At 39.7% G+C, this 21,491-nt stretch overlaps 1 protein-coding gene across 1 annotated transcript; it reads left to right on the top strand.

Moving 5' to 3' along the window:
• Window positions 1-4,151: 4,151 nt before the first annotated feature.
• On the top strand, window positions 4,152-11,075 carry LOC129763264 (chorion peroxidase). Its single transcript, XM_055762162.1, has 5 exons — window positions 4,152-4,555; window positions 4,615-5,218; window positions 9,265-9,425; window positions 9,485-10,211; window positions 10,266-11,075. Exons 1-5 carry the CDS (start codon window positions 4,438-4,440, stop codon window positions 10,951-10,953), a joined length of 2,298 nt encoding a protein of 765 aa, XP_055618137.1. The 5' UTR covers window positions 4,152-4,437; the 3' UTR covers window positions 10,954-11,075.
• Window positions 11,076-21,491: the final 10,416 nt, after the last annotated feature.

Below are 21,491 nucleotides of genomic sequence, written 5' to 3'. Positions count from 1 at the left end.
ACTCTCCCACATATACACAGCTTCGCTGGATCAAGGAGTCTTTTCGGATATGTGGAAGAACTCATTTGTGTTTTCTATCTTCACAAAAGGAGACAAGTGTAACGTGAGCAACTGTCGCAGGATAACCAGTTTATCTGCCGCCTCTAAGCTATTTGAGATGATTGTGAACGATGTTGTCTTTTTCGAAGTTAAGAGCTATATCTCACCAGTACAACATGTGTTTTATGCCAGGACGCTCGGTAAGCACCAATCTTCTCGAGTTCTCATCGTTCTGTGCAACCGCCTAGAAGAACGTGCTCAGGTTGATGCTATTTACACCGACATAAAAGCCGCTTTCGACCGAATTGAGCTATCCCGTCTTGGTGCTTCTGATGGATTCATCAACTGGATGAGGTTATACCTTTCTGGAAGATCGCTCCGTGTTAAGCTCCAATATCACACTTCGTCTCCGTTTGCTGTTCGTTCGGGAGTTCCACAAGGCAGTAATCTAGGGCCACTGCTGTTCGCGATATTCTACAATGATGTGTCTTTTATTCTAGCATCCGGCTGCGTGTCGATCTACCCAGACGACTTGAAGATTTATTTGGCTATCAGAACTCTTAAGGATTGTCGTCGACTACAGAGCTTGCTTGAACAGTTCGTCAGTTGGTGCTACTTGAATAAAGTAACCATAAGCATCACCAAGTGTGTGATCATGAGCTTTCACCGAAAAAATTATAGAAGGTTGTGTCCCAGATACGACCGCATTGTTGACGTAGAACTACGCTGTTATTTTATATAAGTCGCTCGTTTATACCTTCGGATATTATTCTATAATGCTGTGAAATTGTAGAAACAACTGCATAGTAGAATAATCTCGGAAATAGTTTTTTCATTGTACTATTCTTGCCCTCGCAGAACAATACACTAGCTTATCTTATGTCGCAGTTTATTTCATGTCAATGCATTGAAAATTTACTACAAATGCTGACATACGTCAATTGCGAAAAAGGCCACCGGATTAGCGTTCGGCTACAGTCGATTATATACATGTTGCACCAGCACCAATATTCCACATCTCAAAACTACATTAATATATCTTTGGCACCGCATGGAAACAACAACAATGACAACACTTGCAAGTATCAAATATCATGCTACATGTTATTTAGTATTGCCTCAGTGGAATCACACCTCAAGGCATCGTTCGTATAACGTAAACCAAGCGCCGAACAAGCGTTCGCCATAGCATGCATACAGAGTCATACATTGGTGGGTTGAAACTACTAGGAATATAAACACTTCTCATCACTTTGTGCTATTCTCAAAAGAAATGCTTCTGTTAATAGTACTGGCCTCGAAAAAAGTTGCATTACTTTCTCATGCTTGAGATAAGCACAGCTGTCACCCTTTGTGGAGGAAGTTTTGCTTCTGGCAAGCGAAACCTAATCACATACAACATTCCAGAACATTTACTTTCTTCTTGGTGACTAAACAAGCAAAATAAACTCTTTTTGTTAATATCAACAACCTCGAAAACAGCAGCATCGCTTCATTATGATCAAGATTATCGCAAATACAATCCTAGTTGAAGGCAGTTTTGCGACAGGCACGCGAACCCAAATAACTGATAACATTCCAGTACGACATTCAAGATGCCTGGTATTCCCCAAATAATTTTTTGGCGCATAACCTTAACGCATGCTTCGCCATAACGTCAGTTTGATGAATTGATGCAATGTCAAAGGCACCAACGAAGCCCTGCTTGGAAAAAGACTGAATTATGCCACATAGCTTGTATTCTGCTGTAACACACATCGATGCGAATTCGCTGATGAGTTTGTCAAGAGCGACCGCCTTCACCACCAGCGGGAGGAGCTTGATTTTGGTTGCTGCCTGGGTAACGGCGTTTACATTTTCGATCGACGAGCCGAAGTCGCCTACTTCACTGTTCTTCGATGTGGTGTCACACTCGCGAAGGCTCGGTTCAGTGCGAGCGCTTTTTACTGCACCAACATTGGGTGCATCATTAGATGACGCTTGCCTCAAAATTTTATTTTCCCTGGCAATGCGTTCGTTTGTTGCAGGGCCTGAGGTAGCCTGCCTTCCTTTTTTTCTTGCTCATCACACATCACGCGACGCGTCTAAATCATGACGCGGAAAGAAAAACACACGATACGAATAACGCGAAAAACGAACTGAAAAAACCACACGACGATATCTAAGTTGGATTACCACTGGTGGGGTCCAATCTTAGATCGAAGCGCAACGAAAGCAAAGTGATCTGGATTGCTCAACAGTCCGATGCCGAATAAAAGTTAGTCTCAGCGAGATCCACTGTTTATACTCTAGGCAAGTGTTCCCCTGCCTTCTTCTTCTTTTCCTTTGTTAACAGAGATTTTAAATCCTACGATTTCCCCTTCGTTTCTCGTTATTGATAGCTCTGTTCGGGAAAGCACACAAATGGACAGAACAAATGTATGGGAAAATGGAAACGCTTAAAGTTTTCATGAATTTTATACATTTACAAACCAGGGGATTCGAATGTATAGCATATTAAACAAATCTTAGGGAATTTCCGATTCGTTTAGTACGTAAATCATCAAAATCCGTTCGCGGCAAAAATAGTTATTAACGTTCACTTTATTTCATAAAACCGTGACCTGTTTTCTGATTTGGCACCCTTAATGAAAGACGTAGTTCTACGTAAAAAAACAGCGAATTATATTCAACTGCATAATCGATGATTTGATTTTAGAGAGAGTCAGTCAGGTTAACGACTTGGGCGTTGTTCTCGATCATAAGCTCACTTTCGATGCACACCGATCTGCATTGATCACTAAGGCTAATCGTCAGCTTGGATTCATATCGAGAATCTCTAGGGACTTCACTGATCCCTATTGTCTGAATTCGCTGTACTGTTCTCTTGTTCGGCCGATTCTCGAGACTGCATCGGTAGTGTGGATCCCATACCAGCATATGTGGAGCATCAGGATTGAGCGGATTCAAACATGTTTTATTCGAAGAGCGCTCAGGCATCTGCCATGGCGTGATCTCCGGAACCTGCCGCCATATGTAGCTAGATGTCGCTTGCTGAATCTAGATACACTTGAGAGACGAAGGCGTATTCAACAAGCTAATTTCATTGTCAAACTTCTTTGTGGTGAAAATGAAATCAGCTGGTGGTGAAATTGATGCGCCTCACCTGCTCGAGATGGTGAACTTTCGTGCTCCCAGCAGAATTCTACGATCCTCGTATTTGCTGCAGCCGCTTCAACATCGATCATCGTTTGGGCAACATGAGCCGATCTCGGGAATGATCCGTACGTTCTCGTCAGTTTTTTTGTTTTTGGAGTGATTTGGAACAAACTTCAAAAACAGAATTGTGAAATCCGATGTGTTCAATGTTGTGTTTCAATGTTTTAGTTTTAAGTTTTAATTCATTAAGACTATGTCAGCTAAGTTTTTATCCAAACAATGAACAATATCACTGTGGTTTCCATATTTTGTGAATTACATTTGATTATGACATGAAACCGTTTTACATCCTCAACAACATGCAAATCAACAATGTAACCAAGGCATTATTTTCAATAAGTAAAATGACCCTTTAAAATTTATTATCGATATGTGTACCTTTATCGTTACTCATGTTTCATTTCTGGGACAAAAAGGTGTTGAGTAAATCTGATAACGTGGAAACAACAAATTTAGTTTAATTCATTGGTGATACTCTCCCGAGCCTTAAAATATCCAATTAGAGGATCAATAAATGGAACTACGTAGACCCTATATAAAATGTTGGGTTATGATCGTTCCGTCATAATGTTCCTGATTGAATCACCACGTGTTGTGATAGGTTTTGTTTGTTTCCACAGTATTTTGAATACATACTTAGTTTATGCTGAAATGATTTAATCATGTTAAACTTTTTGTTCTGTCTGCGAATTATTTCGTTAGGCTGAATAGTAATGCGAGAGGCAAAATTGTATTTCGAAAAGCCCCTCGGTGGAAGCTCGTTCATTCCAATACACAGACAAAAAATTTGTGGCTGTGAATGCACAATAGAAGCAATCCGATTTGTGTCGCAATTCTTGCACACATTTATATCCAGGTAATGATGTATAATGCATTGTTCAATATCACTATTGAGCGGCTTCTAATAGAAAACAGCAAACCACACAATTTAATTTGTTCATTTCCGGTTATTCAACTGTGTGTGTGTGTGTGTGTGTGTGTGCGCGCGATAGTTTGAGGCTGTATCTGTTGTCAAACGCCTCGTTTCGGGGTAGCTCGATAGCTGATGCCAGTTGGACCGTATCGAGCACTTGTCAAAACTGAACGCAAATAATTACCATGAAATGATAAAACTGTGATGTGTTGTGTATTGTTTGTTTAACGGTCTGGTGATATCACTGCTTCATCTTTTTTATAATTGTGGGTCAAAATTTGTTACCAATGCACTTTTCGCGGAACAAGATGCCGGGAAAATATGCCCTGGTACGTCTTTTTATAGCGCTTTGCTTCTGGCACGGTAAATGTGTACTCGGTGAGTTGCAACTGAGTCCGATAAATGGTAAAGTATAGAAAAAAATGCGGTTCGGCGGAAGTTAGTAAATTTTTTCACTCCCGCAGGATGTGGACCGGCCGGAGGAGAGTGTGTGCCGATATCACGGTTTCCTTCTCATGAGACCGATTTGGGTCCGTGCATAACAGTTTTCAATACAGAAGGGTTATGTCGCCATAAAAAGGCCAAAAATGTGGCTCACTACAAGAGACGCAACCAGGGGCATGATAACGACCACGTGCTGGCAAATGCTTTACACAAGGGACAGCAGATGTATGCAGATAAACTTCACCATATTAACCAGAACCTTGCGGCCATGACCGCCAAAGGCAACACCGAGCCTCTGTTTCACCCGCTGTTGCAAACGCCGCTCCAGGATGAGGCTATTTCGGAGCATCACGATATCTATGAGAAAGTTTTCGCAAGCAAACATTTCGCCGATGCCATCAATCTGACCATGGAGGAACGCCAGATGGACCACTTTGCTCGAATGCCCAGGCACAGACGGAAGCGTTGTGTTGAGGCCGTCCAATGTGATCCACACGCACATTACAGGTCCTTCGATGGCACGTGTAACAATCTGCATCCGGAACGAACTAGTGCCGGGGCGGCAGGTTATCCGTTCCATAAACTACTCCCACCTGCCTATGAGGATGGGGTGTGGGCTCCAAGGTATGAGCACATCACGCGGTAACGGTAGTGGACGAGTTTTTACTTAGAGTTTCAGTTCCTTTTTTTTAACTGTACATTGTACATGATGCAAATGAAAAAGATGTGTGTACTGGACCGATTCAAATGATCAACATATCAAGCCAATGAGTCTAGTCTATTATTCTCGCGAAACCATGGATTATGTTTTCGTAATCATTGATTGTATGTGTTTTTTTACAGTTTACATTTTCATTACATATTTTTTCATATTTATCTTCTTGGAAGCCGATTTTTTTACATAATATGTCCAAAAATCAGATAGGCGTTTTTCTCTTTTTTGAGTTATGATTTTTCAAAGTTAACCCTTTAACGGGCCGTGAGAATCAACGCAAACTACAATACAACGACATGTTTACATGCACACAAAACATTTTTTGTCAATACGCAAAACAATTGGAGCCACTATAGTTGCCACTGCCCGTCTAGCGTAAAATTTTGATGGTAATATAGCTGTCACTACCCGTCTAGCGGTAAACGCTTGATGATAAACATGACTTTTTTTACATTTGAATTTGGGTTAAACAAAAAAAAATAGTAAAATTCATGATCAGACTCAGCAGGTTGTAAACAGTTCATAAGTATTGAAAACATTAACAATTTGATTGTTTTCCAATGGCTTTTTGGGAAATTTGCTCTTGCTGCTCTAAATTGGGAGTTGGTGTTAACAAAATGTATAGTTTTTCATTTTTTCGCGCTCAAAAGAATCAAGCATGTTGCTAAATATCATAACTAGTTACCACATAAGGCTAGAAGTGATAATTTATTGTTAAAGAATAGAAAAAATAAAACGGTTGGTGGCAACACTGCCACTAGCCGTAGAAGGGTTGAGCGGAGGGCTGAAAAATCAAAGTTTCCCCTTTTTCCAAAATTTTTTTTATTCAAATTCATAACTTTTGAACTACTTGACCGATTCAGAAATTCGACATATCGAATTGAAGTCAATTATCAATAATCTTCTTTGAAACAATAATGACTTGCGAAAAAATGGATTTTGTTATGATTGATTGTATTTGTTCAATGTTTACTACGTGGTTCCCGGACCAAGGGCACTATAGTTTTTTTTAATATTTTTTTTTCATGAAAACTGAGGTTGAGGTTTAATAATCAGCCGTTAAAAATTCTTAATTCTTACTTAAACTTGTATTAATCACTGAAAATGTTTATAACTCAAAACTTGTGCCCTCGATGTTTTAAAAATATTTTAACTATTAGACAACCCTTTCAATTTAACAAAGTTTGATATGTAGTTATGCCATGTCAGACCCACCAATATGAAAATATGAATTTACCAAAAAACGAATATGAAAAATGAAATATACGTGTGATTTTACATGAAACCTTTCTTGAGATATATCCAATCTTATACAGGCGAGAGTGGCCCTGACCCAACCCCCTAAGCTGCAATGGCAGTTAATCACATAAAAGTTTTGTTTTTTGACAATTTTGGCATTCAAATGAATGAATACTCTCCAACTTTGTTTTCCACTGGTCGGGGTATGGTTCGTAAGCGTTGAAAAAGAGGAAAATAAAGGTCAAATCGGATGTCCTTTTTTTCGACACCTTCAAAAATGTCGGTCCCAAACCGACATGGTCCAGAACCGATCCCTTTTTTTTGCACTGAATCTATTCCCAATTGGGCCGAAATTATATAGGTAACTAGCTGAACCGGCAAACTTCGTCCCGCCAAAAAATTATTTTTCGTTATCACATCCACATTTTCTTACTAAGCGCATGTTCATGGGTCCAGGCGCAGAACTGTTCATTGATTGATCTCCTAATTTACCCTTTAAAATCATTTTTTCAGTACTTCTACCAAAACTCGACATTATGATATCAGATTATTTTCAGACACAATTCTCGTGCAAGATTTTTCTTCCACTTGCAAATAACATGTTTCTCCGACAAATGGAATAAATGATACAGAAAATATGATAGAATGAGGACAGCTCAAATCAGACAATTCCTTACTCGAGTTTTACTCTTATCAACAAATTCGGCGATCCATTTTTATTTATATAGATAGAAGAAGATACAGGAGTTTTATCACATTAAAATCCATTTTCACTTTCGAACGAAGATCAATTTCGCTACCGCAAACATCAAATGGACTTACAACGCTTGTCAATATGTAATTGTAGAACACATCCGATCTGAATTTTTCGAATTTTCCCTTTTTCCTTCAGAGATTTTCGAAAATTTTCAATTTTCATGTTTTGTTGAAATACGTGCATTATTTTCCAGAGAAGGGTCATTTGCTTGATTAGTTCTCGAGTTATGCAGGAATTTGTGTTTCATTGGTATGAGAGCCCCCTTTAGAGAGGAGGGAGGAGTATCGAGCTACCATAGAAACGATCTCCAAAACCTCTAAGTTTGATTTCATTTGTTTGATTAGTTGTCGAGTTATGCAGAAATTTGTGTTTTATTTCTATGGCAGTCCTTACTTAGAGAGGTAGGAGGAGTGTTCAACCACCGTAAAAACATCTATTGTACCCTAAAACCACCACATGCCAAATTTGATTATTATTAATTCTCTAATTAATTCTCGAGTAATGCAGAAATTTGTGTTTCATTTGTATGGCAGTCCCTCCTGAGAGAGGAGAGGGGAGTATCTAGCCACTATATATGCATTTATTGCACCCCAAAACCTCCATATGCCTAATTTGGTTTCATTTGCTTGATTAATTCTCGAGTAATCCAGAATTTTTGTTTCATTTGTATGGCAGCGCCAAAATTGGATTGCATCACGAGAACACCAAGTCGAATGCATAAATGGGTGCGAATATTCCTTTGCTCGTAAGCATTCACACGCAAACAATTTTTCATGACTGTTCCATGCGAAAGCAGAACAGAAACTGATGCGAGTAAAAGTACTCACGCCTTGCATGTGTCCGCTATGGTTTCCCAAACACTAATGCAAGCGAGCAAAAGAAATCACAGCTTGTATGTATTTGCTATGACGGTTTCTCCATGTGCCTAGATTTTGCGTCCGTGTTCGGGAACACATTGCGATCACCAATCATGATCAATGAGCTAGATTGTTATGATTTCAATAGCTTGCTTTCAAAACAAATTTTTAGATACTGAAACGATTTTTTGAACCAATAAGTGACAATCATATAACTCGTTGACATTTTATCTTTCGGATGAAGTGATTGTTATACCACTCCATTCAACCGGTAGAGAGGGATCAACGTTCAAAACCTTGCAGTCCAGCGTCACTCTCTCGTTTTCGAAACTTTGAACTTACACCCCGGTACAGAAATGAAAGACGTAGTCCTACGTCAAAAAACCATACCCGGTCCTGTGAAACTTCTGATATTTACTGTAAGGGTTCCTCAATGCTGTTTGTATAATCCTACAGTGAAATCACCCGATACAGAGAGGAAATATTAAGTGTGGCTTACCTATTCCACCGTTATCTGCTGAAGGAGGGAAATGATGTGGAGATGTATGCTACTACTGCTGCTATGATATAACACCAACATCACTGTTATACTGTCAGCTGCGAGGGGTACGGTATTGTGCATTTGATCTTTCTTCCACGCACCTCATATGTCCCAAAAACGTCCGCAAACAAATTTTCACGCCGATCTGTTCACTAGTTTCCAAGTCCATCAGACAGAGAGAAAGACAGAAAGACAGAAAGGCAGAAAGATAGAAATACAGAAATACAGAAAGACAGAAAGACAGAAAGACAGAAAGACAGAAAGACAGAAAGACAGAAAGACAGAAAGACAGAAAGACAGAAAGACAGAAAGACAGAAAGACAGAAAGACAGAAAGACAGAAAGACAGACAGATGAAAACCCATTTCTATATATATTTAGATGCTATGAATTCAAAATAGTCTACGGATTTGTATGGGAAAAAATCATCTCCGCATTCAAGCTTGACAGCTGTCAATATATTGAGCTGAACCACGAAATGAAAATTATTCATTTTCCATTTAGTTCTTGTTCACAATTTAAATGGTAATGGTGGAAAGTAATTCGACTTCAATCCTTCCAGAGTACACTCTGTGTCGGGCAAGTTATTACCGAGTGCCCGAATCATTTCCGCTACCCTGCTGGCCGACCTGGACCGACCGGACCTCAAGCTAAACCTCTTGCTGATGCAGTTTGGTCAGTTTATCGCACACGATATCACTCGAAGTTCAAGCATTAAAATAAGTGAGTATCTCTTCTGCATGTCCCATTATTCATCCCAACATCATTCGCAATTGTTACAGATAACCAGGAAATCGAATGCTGCTCTCCGGACGGTTCGGCTGCTCTTCAGGGGGATCAGCAGCATTTTGCCTGTCTCCCGATTGAAGTACCCCCGAATGACCCGTTCTATTCAAAGTTTGGCGTTCGCTGTCTCAACTTCGTTCGGCTCGAACTAGCTAGGGGAGGCAACTGCAAGCTGGGACACGCCAAACAGCTCAGCAAGGTTACCCATTTTGTCGATGCATCCACGGTGTACGGATCTAGCTCGGAACTTGCGGCTTCCCTTCGAACGTTCAACAAAGGACAACTGCGCAGCACGTTCCCCGTGGGCATTGAAATGCTTCCGTTCAACAGAAATCCGGCCGTTTGCGAACCCTGGGCTAGGGTTTGCTTTGAAGCAGGGGATGATCGAGTGAATCAGATTGTTTCACTGGTGCAGGTTCAAAATTTGTTCCTGAGAGAGCACAACCGTATCGCAGGGATTCTGACCAACGTGAATCCCCACTGGAGTGACGAAAAGGTGTACCAAGAAGCGAGGAAAATAGTGGTGGCAGAAATTCAGAAGATACTATACAACGAGTACCTCCCGATCATTGTTGGATGGAAGAAGGCGAAGTTTTACGGGCTAGTAGATGATTCGGAAGGTCATATAGATTCGTACAACCAGAACATCAAACCTGTGGTATTCAGCGAGGTTTCTGCTGCCGCTTTCCGCTTTGGCCACTCAACCGTTGACGGACATTTTCGGTAGAAACTAAACGTTTCATATCACCTCCAAATAATACCGATTCATTTTTTCAGCATACAGCATCGTAATGCTCCTACGGAAAGAATTCCCATTCATGAGGTGTTCAATGATCCCTCCAGGCTCATGGACTCCAGTAGTTTCGACGATTACATGCGATCCCTTGGCGATCAACCGCAGCAGCAGCTGGATAGCTCCGTAACGCTTGGTTTGGCTGGATTCCTGTTCGCCGGAAGGCAACCATTTGGTTCCGACCTGGCGTCTCTCAACATTCAGCGCGGTCGTGATCATGCCCTTCAACCGTACAACGCGTATCGGGATTGGGCTGGATTGCCGAAAGCCAGAAGCTTCCAGGAGTTCGGATCGGCGGGCAGCCAACTGTCACAGGTTTACGAGCACCCAGATGATGTTGATCTCTGGATTGGGGGTTTGCTGGAGCCCGCTGAGGAGGGTGGATTGGTGGGCCATACCTTCGGTCATCTAATTGCGGAACAATTTGCCCGTCTGAAGTTTGGCGATCGTTTCTATTACACCAACACGGACAAAATCAACCCGAGTGCTTTCACGAAGCACCAGCTGCACGAGATTGGAAAGGTTTCACTTGCCAGTATCATATGTGCCAACGTCGACAAGCGCTTTGATTTTTATCAAGCTCCTCGCGCTTTTCTGAAATCGAGCCAACACAACGTCCCGATACCGTGCGAGAAGTTTGGTGATTTCGATTTTAGTGCTTGGAAGCACTAGGTGAAACAGGCGAGGTTGTGTTAGTTTGTCATTTTTTAAAAATGTTTCGAAAGGAACATTATCGAATTTAATCAATGTTAGAAATGTATTGATGTATAATTGTGAATAAAGTCTATCATTCATGTCCGTTCTTTCTCAACATTAACCGATAACTAAGAAGAGAATCAACAGGTTGTCTCTGTTTGAGGCCACGTGAAAAATGTGTTCACTCGACCAGTGCAATCCGAACAGCGCAAACTCGGCTACAGGTGATGGGCATTCACTGTGATACTTCTTAGTTCATTCCTTCTCGCAGAATGAAATCAAAGTGATAACGTGATTTTTTCCACCATAATGTTGAAATGGTTGGAATAAGATCTGTTGCAGTGAATGCATTACAACACAGAGTGTGGGAAACAAAAAAAACCCACGAGGATGTGCGGCACATATCTATTTTTAACCTGCTTGCAATAATCCTCTGAATTATGCTTTCGAAGAAATTTTGTGAGTATTTATTGGATAGCGTTGATTGAATCTAATGAATTGCACTGAAATTGAATTCTCATTGAGCGAAAACATATAATTAGATAACCTGATTGGATCAATGAAAAACTCTATTTCCTGCAGTGGAATTTGTTTCAGCACAAAAGCATTTTTTATAGGCCAGGAACAGCACGCGTTTCTGTAGCTACCGGTTTGAGTTTTGATTGTCATATTGTCCTGATATTGAAAACACATAACGATTGATCTTGGAATCCCATTCGTGACGGACAATACACTTGTTTTTGACGGTCTGTTAATATGCTAGGCTGTTTTTTTATTCATGTGTTTTTTTCAGGCACACAATATCGTCATACACATGATTTAATAATCCATTGAATCGCAGTAATGAGTTTCCGACACGGTATTAAGTAGCGGCGTCAGTTCGCGTTTTCACTACCATGATTCTTTACAACTTACTCCCTATGGGGTACACTCATCTATATGCAAAGTTTAGCAAAAACTCCCAGGATTAAAGAGTATTTGTGTTTAAACCCACATCTGTGTTTGCATACATTTTATAATCTTACGATTCAATCAAATGCTTCTTCTTGCCATTTTGCCTTATCTGTTATTTGTTTTTTTTCTGTATTATAGTGATTTTCAAAGACTTTTGGCTGGTTCGTCACTTTTGCTTCCATTTTTGGAAGAATATCGGAAGTGAGAACTGAACTCGTGATCTTGAGCGTGAGAGGTATGGATGTTACCACTACGCCAGATCGCCTCCACCTTATCTGTTATGTTCCTCCTCCTTTTTCTTCTTCTTCTTCTTATTATTATTATTATTATTATCATTATGTATATATATGTATATATAGAAATTTCCTCCGACTTGCACTGTGATCACGGGTATTCTAGAGCTTGCCACTCAGAATGCATTCAAGGCGTGTTATTTGGCATAGAAATCTCAACTAAGTACTAATAAAAATGACGCAAGTAATACTACGTTGAGACGGCGAAGTTCCTCTAGGAACGTTAGTGCCATTGAAGAAGAAGAAGATGTATATATATTATTATTATATTATTATTATTATTCGTTTCCTATTTTGTCTTTTATGTTTTAACTTTTTTTTTCTTCTCTGTTTTTGTATCCTTCTTTATTGATATCATCTTTTTCTTCTTCTTCTTCTTCTAAATCTTCTTTTTCATCTTCTTCTTCTTCTGCAGCTTTCTCTCCTTCGTCTCCTTGTTGTCTTCTTTTTCTTCCTCTTCTGCTTTCTCTGTTACTGCAATGATAAGACAATGCACAGTGAATGCTTCCTTGGCATTGCTTCGACAACTAGCAAGCAGATCGGTCGAACCTATATTTGATCCGATACAGGTGTTTTTTTTACATCCGTTTCTAGTGTGTTATTTTTCATCTGGTGCGCTGCGAGCGAGTAAAGCTCATAAAAAGTGGTGCGCTATCGAGACAATCCGGCAGCAAGTCACATCATCACACACGCTACACAGCAGCGGGGCAAGTAGAAGTTTATTTTCCTCTTACCTCTTCCATCATTCTGTATAGCTTCTGTGCTCGATTTATACCATTGTTTAACTTTGTATTTTCATATCGGCAAGCGTTGGCATTAGGGGTGTTTATTTCTTACATCACCGTTGAACTTTTATTGGAACTTTTTTCATTTTCAAATTACACATAATAACAAAAGTTGAAATAAATAAAATTTTCAACAATAACTAATATAGAAATATAATTTCTTTTACTAATTTATATTTTCCAAATTATCATATTCTGTTCATATCGAACAGTTGTCTACTTCTTCTTTTTAATTAATATGGTAGAGGGCGGGGAGGATCCCCCATCCAGTCCAAAGAATATATCAGATAATGAACCTCCTCCTGAAGAGCAGGAGGATGAAACAGAAGATGAGGAGGAAAATTCTGTATACGAAATAGAAAGCTCTGAAGATGAGGATAAAGACGTGAAGCAGGATTTTCGTCTAAAAGAATACCCTGATGGCGCCAAACGCCCATTTATCGTATACTTTAGACGAACATCCAAACCTCTTAACGTCATTCGCATCTCAAAAGAGTTGACACAGAAATTTTCCGAAGTTACCGAGATTACTCGGATGGGGCCAGACAAATTACGAGTTGTCGTCTCCAGCAGAACCCAAGCGAATGAAATAACGCGCTGTGATCTCTTTGCGATCGAGTATCGCGTATACGTACCCTGTTGCAACGTTGAAATAGACGGTGTAATAAACGAAAAGGGTTTGACTCGAAAAGAGATAATCGATGGTGTCGGTCGCTTCAAGAACTCTTCACTTAAAAGTGTGAAGATTCTTGCATGCGATCGACTGAAATCTGTGTCACTTAAAAATGACAAAAGAGTTCTCAATCGGACAAACTCTTTTCGTGTGACATTTGAGGGTTCCGCCCTTCCAAACTACGTTGCAATAGGTGCACTTCGTTTACCTGTTCGGTTGTTTGTACCCCGGGTAATGAAATGCAACAAATGTATGCAACTCGGTCATACGGCCGCCTATTGTTGCAACAAAAAACGTTGCGCAGATTGTGGAGAGAGCCATGATGAGAATCCTTGCGCGAAAGAGCACAAGTGTCTTCATTGCGGCGGGACTCCTCATGATCTTACTCAATGCCCGGTGTACATACAACGAGGGGAAAAAATCAAGCGTTCCTTAAAAGAACGTTCCAAGCGGACTTATGCAGAAATGCTTAAGAGTCCCGTTCCAACGACTCAGGACAATCCCTACTCCATTCTGCAGAACGACGAGCCTGTTGCTGACGCTCCCAATGCAGGAAGTTCCGGTACATCGCAGGGTGCCATCAGGAAAAGAAAAAATACTTCTTTTCCATCACTCCCCAGAAAGAAAACCGAAACTTCCCAAGTTGGAATGAAAACTCGAATCGAACGTGCTGAGAATAGACCGAAGCAAGTACCTCCTGGTTTAAGCGGTTCTTCTACGCACCAGGGGTCCTCAGTACTTCCCGGAGCAGCACCCAACACGTCTGCTCCTTTTTCGCGGTCGAGGCAACAGCCACAATCTGGCTTGCTTGCGCTTTCTGACCTGGTGGACAACATTTTAAATGCTTTAAATATAAACGACCCTCTTAAAAGCATAGTATTATGTTTGCTTCCGATTGTGAGAACATTTTTGAAAGAGAAATGTGTTTTTTTGGCAGCGTTCATTTCCCTCGATGCCTGATTCAGTGCAAGAGGTCAAGGATTTGACTGAAATACAGTGGAATTGCAGAAGCATCATTCCTAAACTAGATCAGTTTAAATTTTTAGTTCACAGCTCTAACTGTGATGTATTTTCTCTCTGTGAAACATGGCTTTCTTCAGCCGATGAGCTGAATTTCCACGATTTCAACATTATTCGCCTCGATCGAAATGACTCGTTTGGTGGCGTACTATTGGGTATTTAAAAAATGTCACTCTTTCTATAGAGTCACTCTCCCATCGATGACAGGCATTGAAGTTGTCGCTTGCCAGACACAAATCAATGGCAAAGACCTCTGCATTGCCTCGATATATATTCCTCCAAGAACTATGGTTGGCCGCCATCAGTTTTTTGATATCATCGAGGCACTGCCGGAGCCGCGGTTAATCTTAGGTGACCTCAACTCCCATGGAACAGCATGGGGTTCACTCTACGATGACAACCGTGCCACTTTGATTTATGATCTGTGCGACAACCTTAAATTGACAGTTTTGAATACTGGGGAAGCAACTAGAATAACCAACCCTGCACGGGCAAGTATGCTAGACATATCACTTTGCTCTTCTTCGTTATCCCTGGATTGCACGTGGAAGGTAATCCAAGATCCCCACGGTAGTGACCACCTGCCAATAATTTTATCGATCGCCAATGAATCAGGTTCTCGTGAGTCAGTCGATATTGCTTATGACCCCACGAAAAATATTGACTGGAGAAAATTTGCAGAAATAATATCTGAAGCACTTGTTTCAATGCATGAACTTCCTCCACTCGAAGAGTATAATTTTATATCGAGTTTGAATTACGAAAGCGCACTTCAAGCTCAAAAGAAACGTGTACCAGCTACCACTTTCCGACGTCGTCCTCCATTACTTTGGTGGGACAAGGAATGTTCAAAGGTCTACCTTGAAAAATCATCCGCTTTCAAAAAATTCAGGAAAACTGGATTAGTGGAATGGTTTCTGAAGTACCAAGCTCTAGAAGCCAAACTAAAAGGTTTGATTAAAGCAAAAAAGCGTGGATATTGGCGGAAGTTCGTCAATGGTTTGTCAAGGGAGACCGCTATGAGCACTCTTTGGAATACGGCTAGGAAAATGCGTGGCTGGAACCATACAAACGAAAGTGAGGAATACTCTGACCGTTGGATTTTTAACTTTGCAAGGAAGGTTTGCCCCGACACCGTTCCTGCACAAAACGTCGTACGCGACATTCCACTTCAAAGCGATTATGAGAATTTTTCGATGGTGGAATTCTCAATTGCCCTTCTCTCATGTAACAATTCAGCTCCGGGGTCGGACAAGATTAAATTCAACTTGTTGAAGAATCTTTCCGACTTGGCAAAACAGCGTTTGCTGAACTTGTTCAACAAATTTTTGTGGAGCTGAATATTGAATATTGAATATTGAATATTGCAATCGGCCTATACGAAATTCTCTCAGAGAAGCTTCATAATCGTGGACTTTCACCAATTCTCAATAATTTCCTGTACAATTTACTGTCTGAGAAGCACATGATTTTCTCTCATGGCAGCTCGAAATCTTCTCGTTACAGTTTTATGGGCCTACCACAAGGCTCCTGCCGAAGCCCCCTCTTGTACAGTTTTTACGTCAATTATATGGATGATTGCCTAACTAGAGACTGCACGCTGAGACAACTTGCAGACGATGGAGTTATTTCCATCCCGGGTACTAATCCCGTCGTTCTGCAAAAGTCGTTGCAAGATACCCTGAACAATCTGTTCACGTGGGCCCTAAAGCTGGGTATTGAATTCTCTACGGGGAAAACTGAAATGGTCGTTTTTTCTAGGAAGCACGAACCCGCCAATTCCAGCTTCACCTATCCGGCAAAACGATCCAACACTCTATGTTTTTCAAATGCCTGCAGAAATGCCAGCAAAGAATCAATTTTCTCCAAACAATTACCGGAACATGGTGGGGTGCCCATCCAGGAGACCTCATTCAGTTGTACAAAACAACGATATTATCAGTGTTAGAATATGGCAGTTTTTGCTTCCGATCAGCTGCCAGGATTCATATTCTCAAACTGGAGAGAATACAATATCGTTGCTTGCGTATAGCCATGGGGTGTTTGCATTCGACACTAACGATGAGTCTCGAAGCCTTGGCAGGAGTACCCCGCTTACTCTTCGGTTCACAGAATTATCCTACAGATTTCTCATCAGTTGCAAGATCATGAATCCATTGGTGATTGAACACTTCGAAAATCTACTCCAGCTCACTCCTCAGTCAAGTTTTATGTCTTTATACCATGAGTACCTTACCCATGAAGTGCACTCTTCACTGGGCATCTCCAACCAAGTTTGCTTCCCATACTTTTGCAATTCCTTTGTCAATTTTGATCTGTCCATGCGACAAAAGATCCATGGAATCCCAGATCATCTACGCTCAGATTCTATTCCGCCGATATTTTCGGCAGAATATGGGAAAGTTAGATCTGATAAAATGTTCTTTACTGACGGTTCATTCATAAACGGGTCCACTGGCTTCGGCATCTTCAATGAAAATTCCAGTGCCTCTTTCAAACTCAAAGATCCTTGTTCCGTGTATGTCGCTGAACTGGGTGCGATATATTACGCATTAGGGATCATTGAAACATTGCCCATCGACCACTATTTTATTTTTTCAGACAGTCTCAGCTCAATAGAGGCAATCCGCTCAATGAAAGTTGATAAATGCTCATCTTATTTCCTAACAAGAATAAGACAACTATTGAGTGTTTTGGTTGAAAAATTATTCAAGATTACCTTAGCATGGGTTCCCTCTCATTGCTCGATTCCGGGGAATGAGAAAGCGGACTCGCTAGCTAAGGTGGGCGCTTCAGAAGGCACACTTTTTGAAAGGCAAATTGCTCATAACGATTTTTTTCACATTCCTCGTCAGGACACACTTGATATCTTAGGTAGCCATGATCCTGATCTTCTGCTTCATCTATACCTGTTCCTCAGAAACGCCGATGTCAACGTTTAATGATGTTTCCTTCGTTGTGTCCCCGTTTCATATCCCTCCTATCCAAACGATAAACTTTTACTTAGTCGCGGCAATACATACACACACTCTTTACAGATACAGGGGCCAAAGGTTGTGCAGTCCACTGATCATTCAACAAGAGCCAAAGGTTGTACCGCTCATGACAACTCTACACGAGCTGATGTTTGCGCCGGCTAGTGACTATTTTATCCTGGATTCCTCGAGTCGAGAAAGACGCACTACGCTAGATATGGGGTACAGACTAGGGGGGCGTTGCTGATTAATGGTCAGCTGCATCCCAATAGGAAGTATCCCGTGTCGGGCACACGTACAGAGCATCGAAGACTGCAACATACCAATTATGAGAACACTTGTAATACTAACCTCGAGCCAACCGCCAACCAATCGGTTACATATTACTAACATAGTTGTAAGCAAACATTGTCGAAATATTGAACTCCCGGCCCCGTTAGGCTGACGACATATGAGCCTTAATAAAAATATATATTTTGGATAAAAAAAGATAATGCACAATGGTCCAGGAGATGCATTTAAGTGGAAATTAGCATTTAGAGTTCGACAGTTATTCTCTAGACAAAAACTGTTTTCGACAAAGTTGTTACATATGATAGAGCGCTCATTTTCATGTTATCAAAAATAGGGTGACCAAAATTGTCGATGAAATAAAAATTATAACTTTCTTATCTCTATAGATAGAGGTAAACATAGTTTGACAATGTTGTAGTCCCAGTTATTTGAGACATCTTTGTAAAACAAGGTTTTTTTCTATCTCTTGAAATAACCGATATAGTAATTTTTTCTAGGTAGCGTTAGGGTCACCATGAAAAAAACTGTTTTTTTGCTCTAACTTTTATATTTCAAATTTTACAAACAAACTGTCTTCGAAAGACTTTTAGAACATACTAATACAAGTATTTTGCGATGCAGAACTTATCATATCTCAACTTCACTCAAAATTATTGATATTTCTTCTCAAAAAATTTTGGGGCAAACATAAAAAAATGTTTGTTGACGGCATTTGAAAGAACAAATTTTACTCTATATAGTATGTGATTTTCGTGCTCCCGTGGCCGAGTGGTTAGCGTCATAACTAACATGCCGGGTGTTCGGGTTCGATTCCCGTTCTGGTCTGGGGAATTTTTCGTCAAAGAAATTTCCTCCGACTTGCACTGTGATCACGCGTATTCTAGAGCTTGCCACTCAGAATGCATTCAAGGCGTGTTATTTGGCATAGAAATCTCAACTAAGTACTAATAAAAATGACGCAAGTAATACTACGTTGAAACGGCGAAGTTCCTCTAGGAACGTTAGTGCCATTGAAGAAGAAGAAGTATGTGATTTTCAAAGATATATAATTTTTTGTATTTCAATAAATTGAAATTGAAATCATGAGTTTTTTGGTGAAAACCCATCAATAACTTTGAGCAGTATTAAGATATTGAAAAATTCTGCATCGCAAAATGTTGGTATTGATTAGCTCTAGAAGTCTTGTGAATACAATTTTGATGTAGAATTTTAAATATAAAAGTTAGAGTGAAAAAACCGCTTTCTCATGGTTACCCTAATGCAACTTAGTTAAAAAAACAACTTTGTGGGAGATATTTATCCTTTAGACAAAAACTGTCTTCGACAAAGTTGTTACATATGATAGAACGATCATTTTTATGTTATCAAAAATAGGGTGACCAAAATTTACGATGAAATAAAAAAAATAACATTCTTATCTTTATAGATAGACATAAACATTGTATGACAATATTGTAGCCCCAATTATTTTAAACATCTTTATACAACAAAGCTTTTTCTATCTTTTAATTTAATCGGTTTAGCGCTTTTTTCCTAAGTTGCATTAGGGTGACCATGAAAAAGTGTTTTTTTGCTCTAACTTTTATATTTCAAATTCTTCATCAAAACTGTCTTCGAAAGACTTTTAGAATATACTAATACAAACATTTTGTGATGCAGAACTTGTCAATATATTGATCCTACTCAAAGTTATTAATGATTCTACCCAAAAACTCATGATTTCAATTTTAATTTATTCAAACACGAAAAATAACATAGTTTTGAAAATCACACATCATGTAGAGTGAGCTATGCTCTTTCAAATGCCGTCAACAAATTTTGTTCATGTTTGCTCCAGAAAGAATGACAAACAATTGCAGAGAGCGTATTTTTTGGGAGGAAACATCAATAACTTTGAGTGAAGTTGAGATATTGACAAGCTCCGCATGGCAAAATGTTTGTATTAGTAAGCTCTAAAAGTCTTTCGAAGACAGTTTGTAGGTAGAATTTGAAATATAAAAGTGAGAGCAAAAAAAAGACAAGAAGTTGGTTATATCTGTGATATAACCGCAAGGTAGACGTAGGACTACCGTTGACTCGGTAACCATTTATTTAAAATTGCATCTGAATTAATTCTAAACGAATGAATGAATGAATGAATATTTTGAAAGATTGCTGAAGGTTTTTCTTGTTAGTGTGTGGTTTTATGAGTATAAGTATGGAATTGTTATTAACATAAAATTCAACTCTTTCGAGCTTGTAGGTGGTCCCGAAACGAACCGATGGAATTTGAGTGGCCTTGTAAAAGCAACTGAACATGTTTTATACATGAATTAGGTTAGAAAATCACCATTTTACAATGTGGTATGTATATTTTGAAGAGTGGCTTGGTATAAGGGTTGTAACTTAATTTTTTTTCAACTAGATAATCGATGAGTAGCATGTGTTGCGCTAAAAACACTGCAAATTCTTTTTGTATCTGCCCTTACATTATCAATGATATAATCCAAATTAATATGATATCGATTTTATCACCATTATCCACAGTATTCATAACCTGTATAACCTGTGCCCAATCGCGTGTTGAAATCATCGTAAATATACAAAGCACTAACTTTCTTACCATATACTGAATACATTTAATGGTTGATATAGATTCATAGAAATAAATAGATATAAAATAAATACTCACGACTGCTTTTCAGTGCATAGAATGCATGAGCATGAGCTGATTCAGCTTTGCGTAAATTCGTCAATTGGATTGCATCACGGGAACACGAAGTCGATTGCGTAAATGCGAATATTCCTTCGCCTGGACGCATTCACACGCAAACAATTTTTCATGACTGTTCCATTCGAAAGCAGAACAGAAACTGATGCGAGTAAAAGCATGTGTCCGCTATGGCTTCCCAAACACTAATACAAGCGAGCAAAAGAAGTCGCAGCTTGCATGTATTTGCTATGACGCTTTCTTCAGGTGCCTAGATTTTGCGTCCGTGTTCGGGAACACATTGCGATCACCAATCATCATCAAGGAGCAATGATAATTTCAATAGTTTGCTTTCAAAGCAATTTTTAAACTATTGAAACAATTTTTTGGACCAATAAGTGACAATCATATAACTCGTTGACATTTTATCTTTCGGAAGTGATTATTATACCGCTCCATTCAGCCGATAAAGAGGTATTAACGTGCGAAACCTCGCACTCCAGCGTCACTCTCTCGTTTTAGAAACTTTGAACTTACATCCCGGTACAGAAATGAAAGACGTAGTCCTACGTCAAAACAGTTTTTTAATGGTAACCTTAAAAAGTAGAAGGGTCTGAGCCTAGGAGCACGTGCGGAAGTTTGACGTAGGACAGTGTTCAGAACACTTGGTTGTTTTAAAAGTAATGCTTTTCGTTGTTCAGAAATCTGTTAGATTAACTCTTTTGAAACTCTAAATAGTAGCCCTGAAAAGGGCCGTTTGTTGTATGTACTCATAATCTTCAAAGAAAGACAAAAAGCTTCTGCTAGGAAGTTCAACTGTCTAACTGAAAA

Source organism: Toxorhynchites rutilus, chromosome 1 (assembly GCF_029784135.1).
Source record: "Toxorhynchites rutilus septentrionalis strain SRP chromosome 1, ASM2978413v1, whole genome shotgun sequence".
In the NCBI taxonomy this organism is placed as follows: Eukaryota; Metazoa; Arthropoda; class Insecta; order Diptera; family Culicidae; genus Toxorhynchites; species Toxorhynchites rutilus.
The sequence above is the reverse complement of the archived record's forward strand: the minus strand, read 5'-3'. Positions and strand labels throughout refer to the sequence as shown.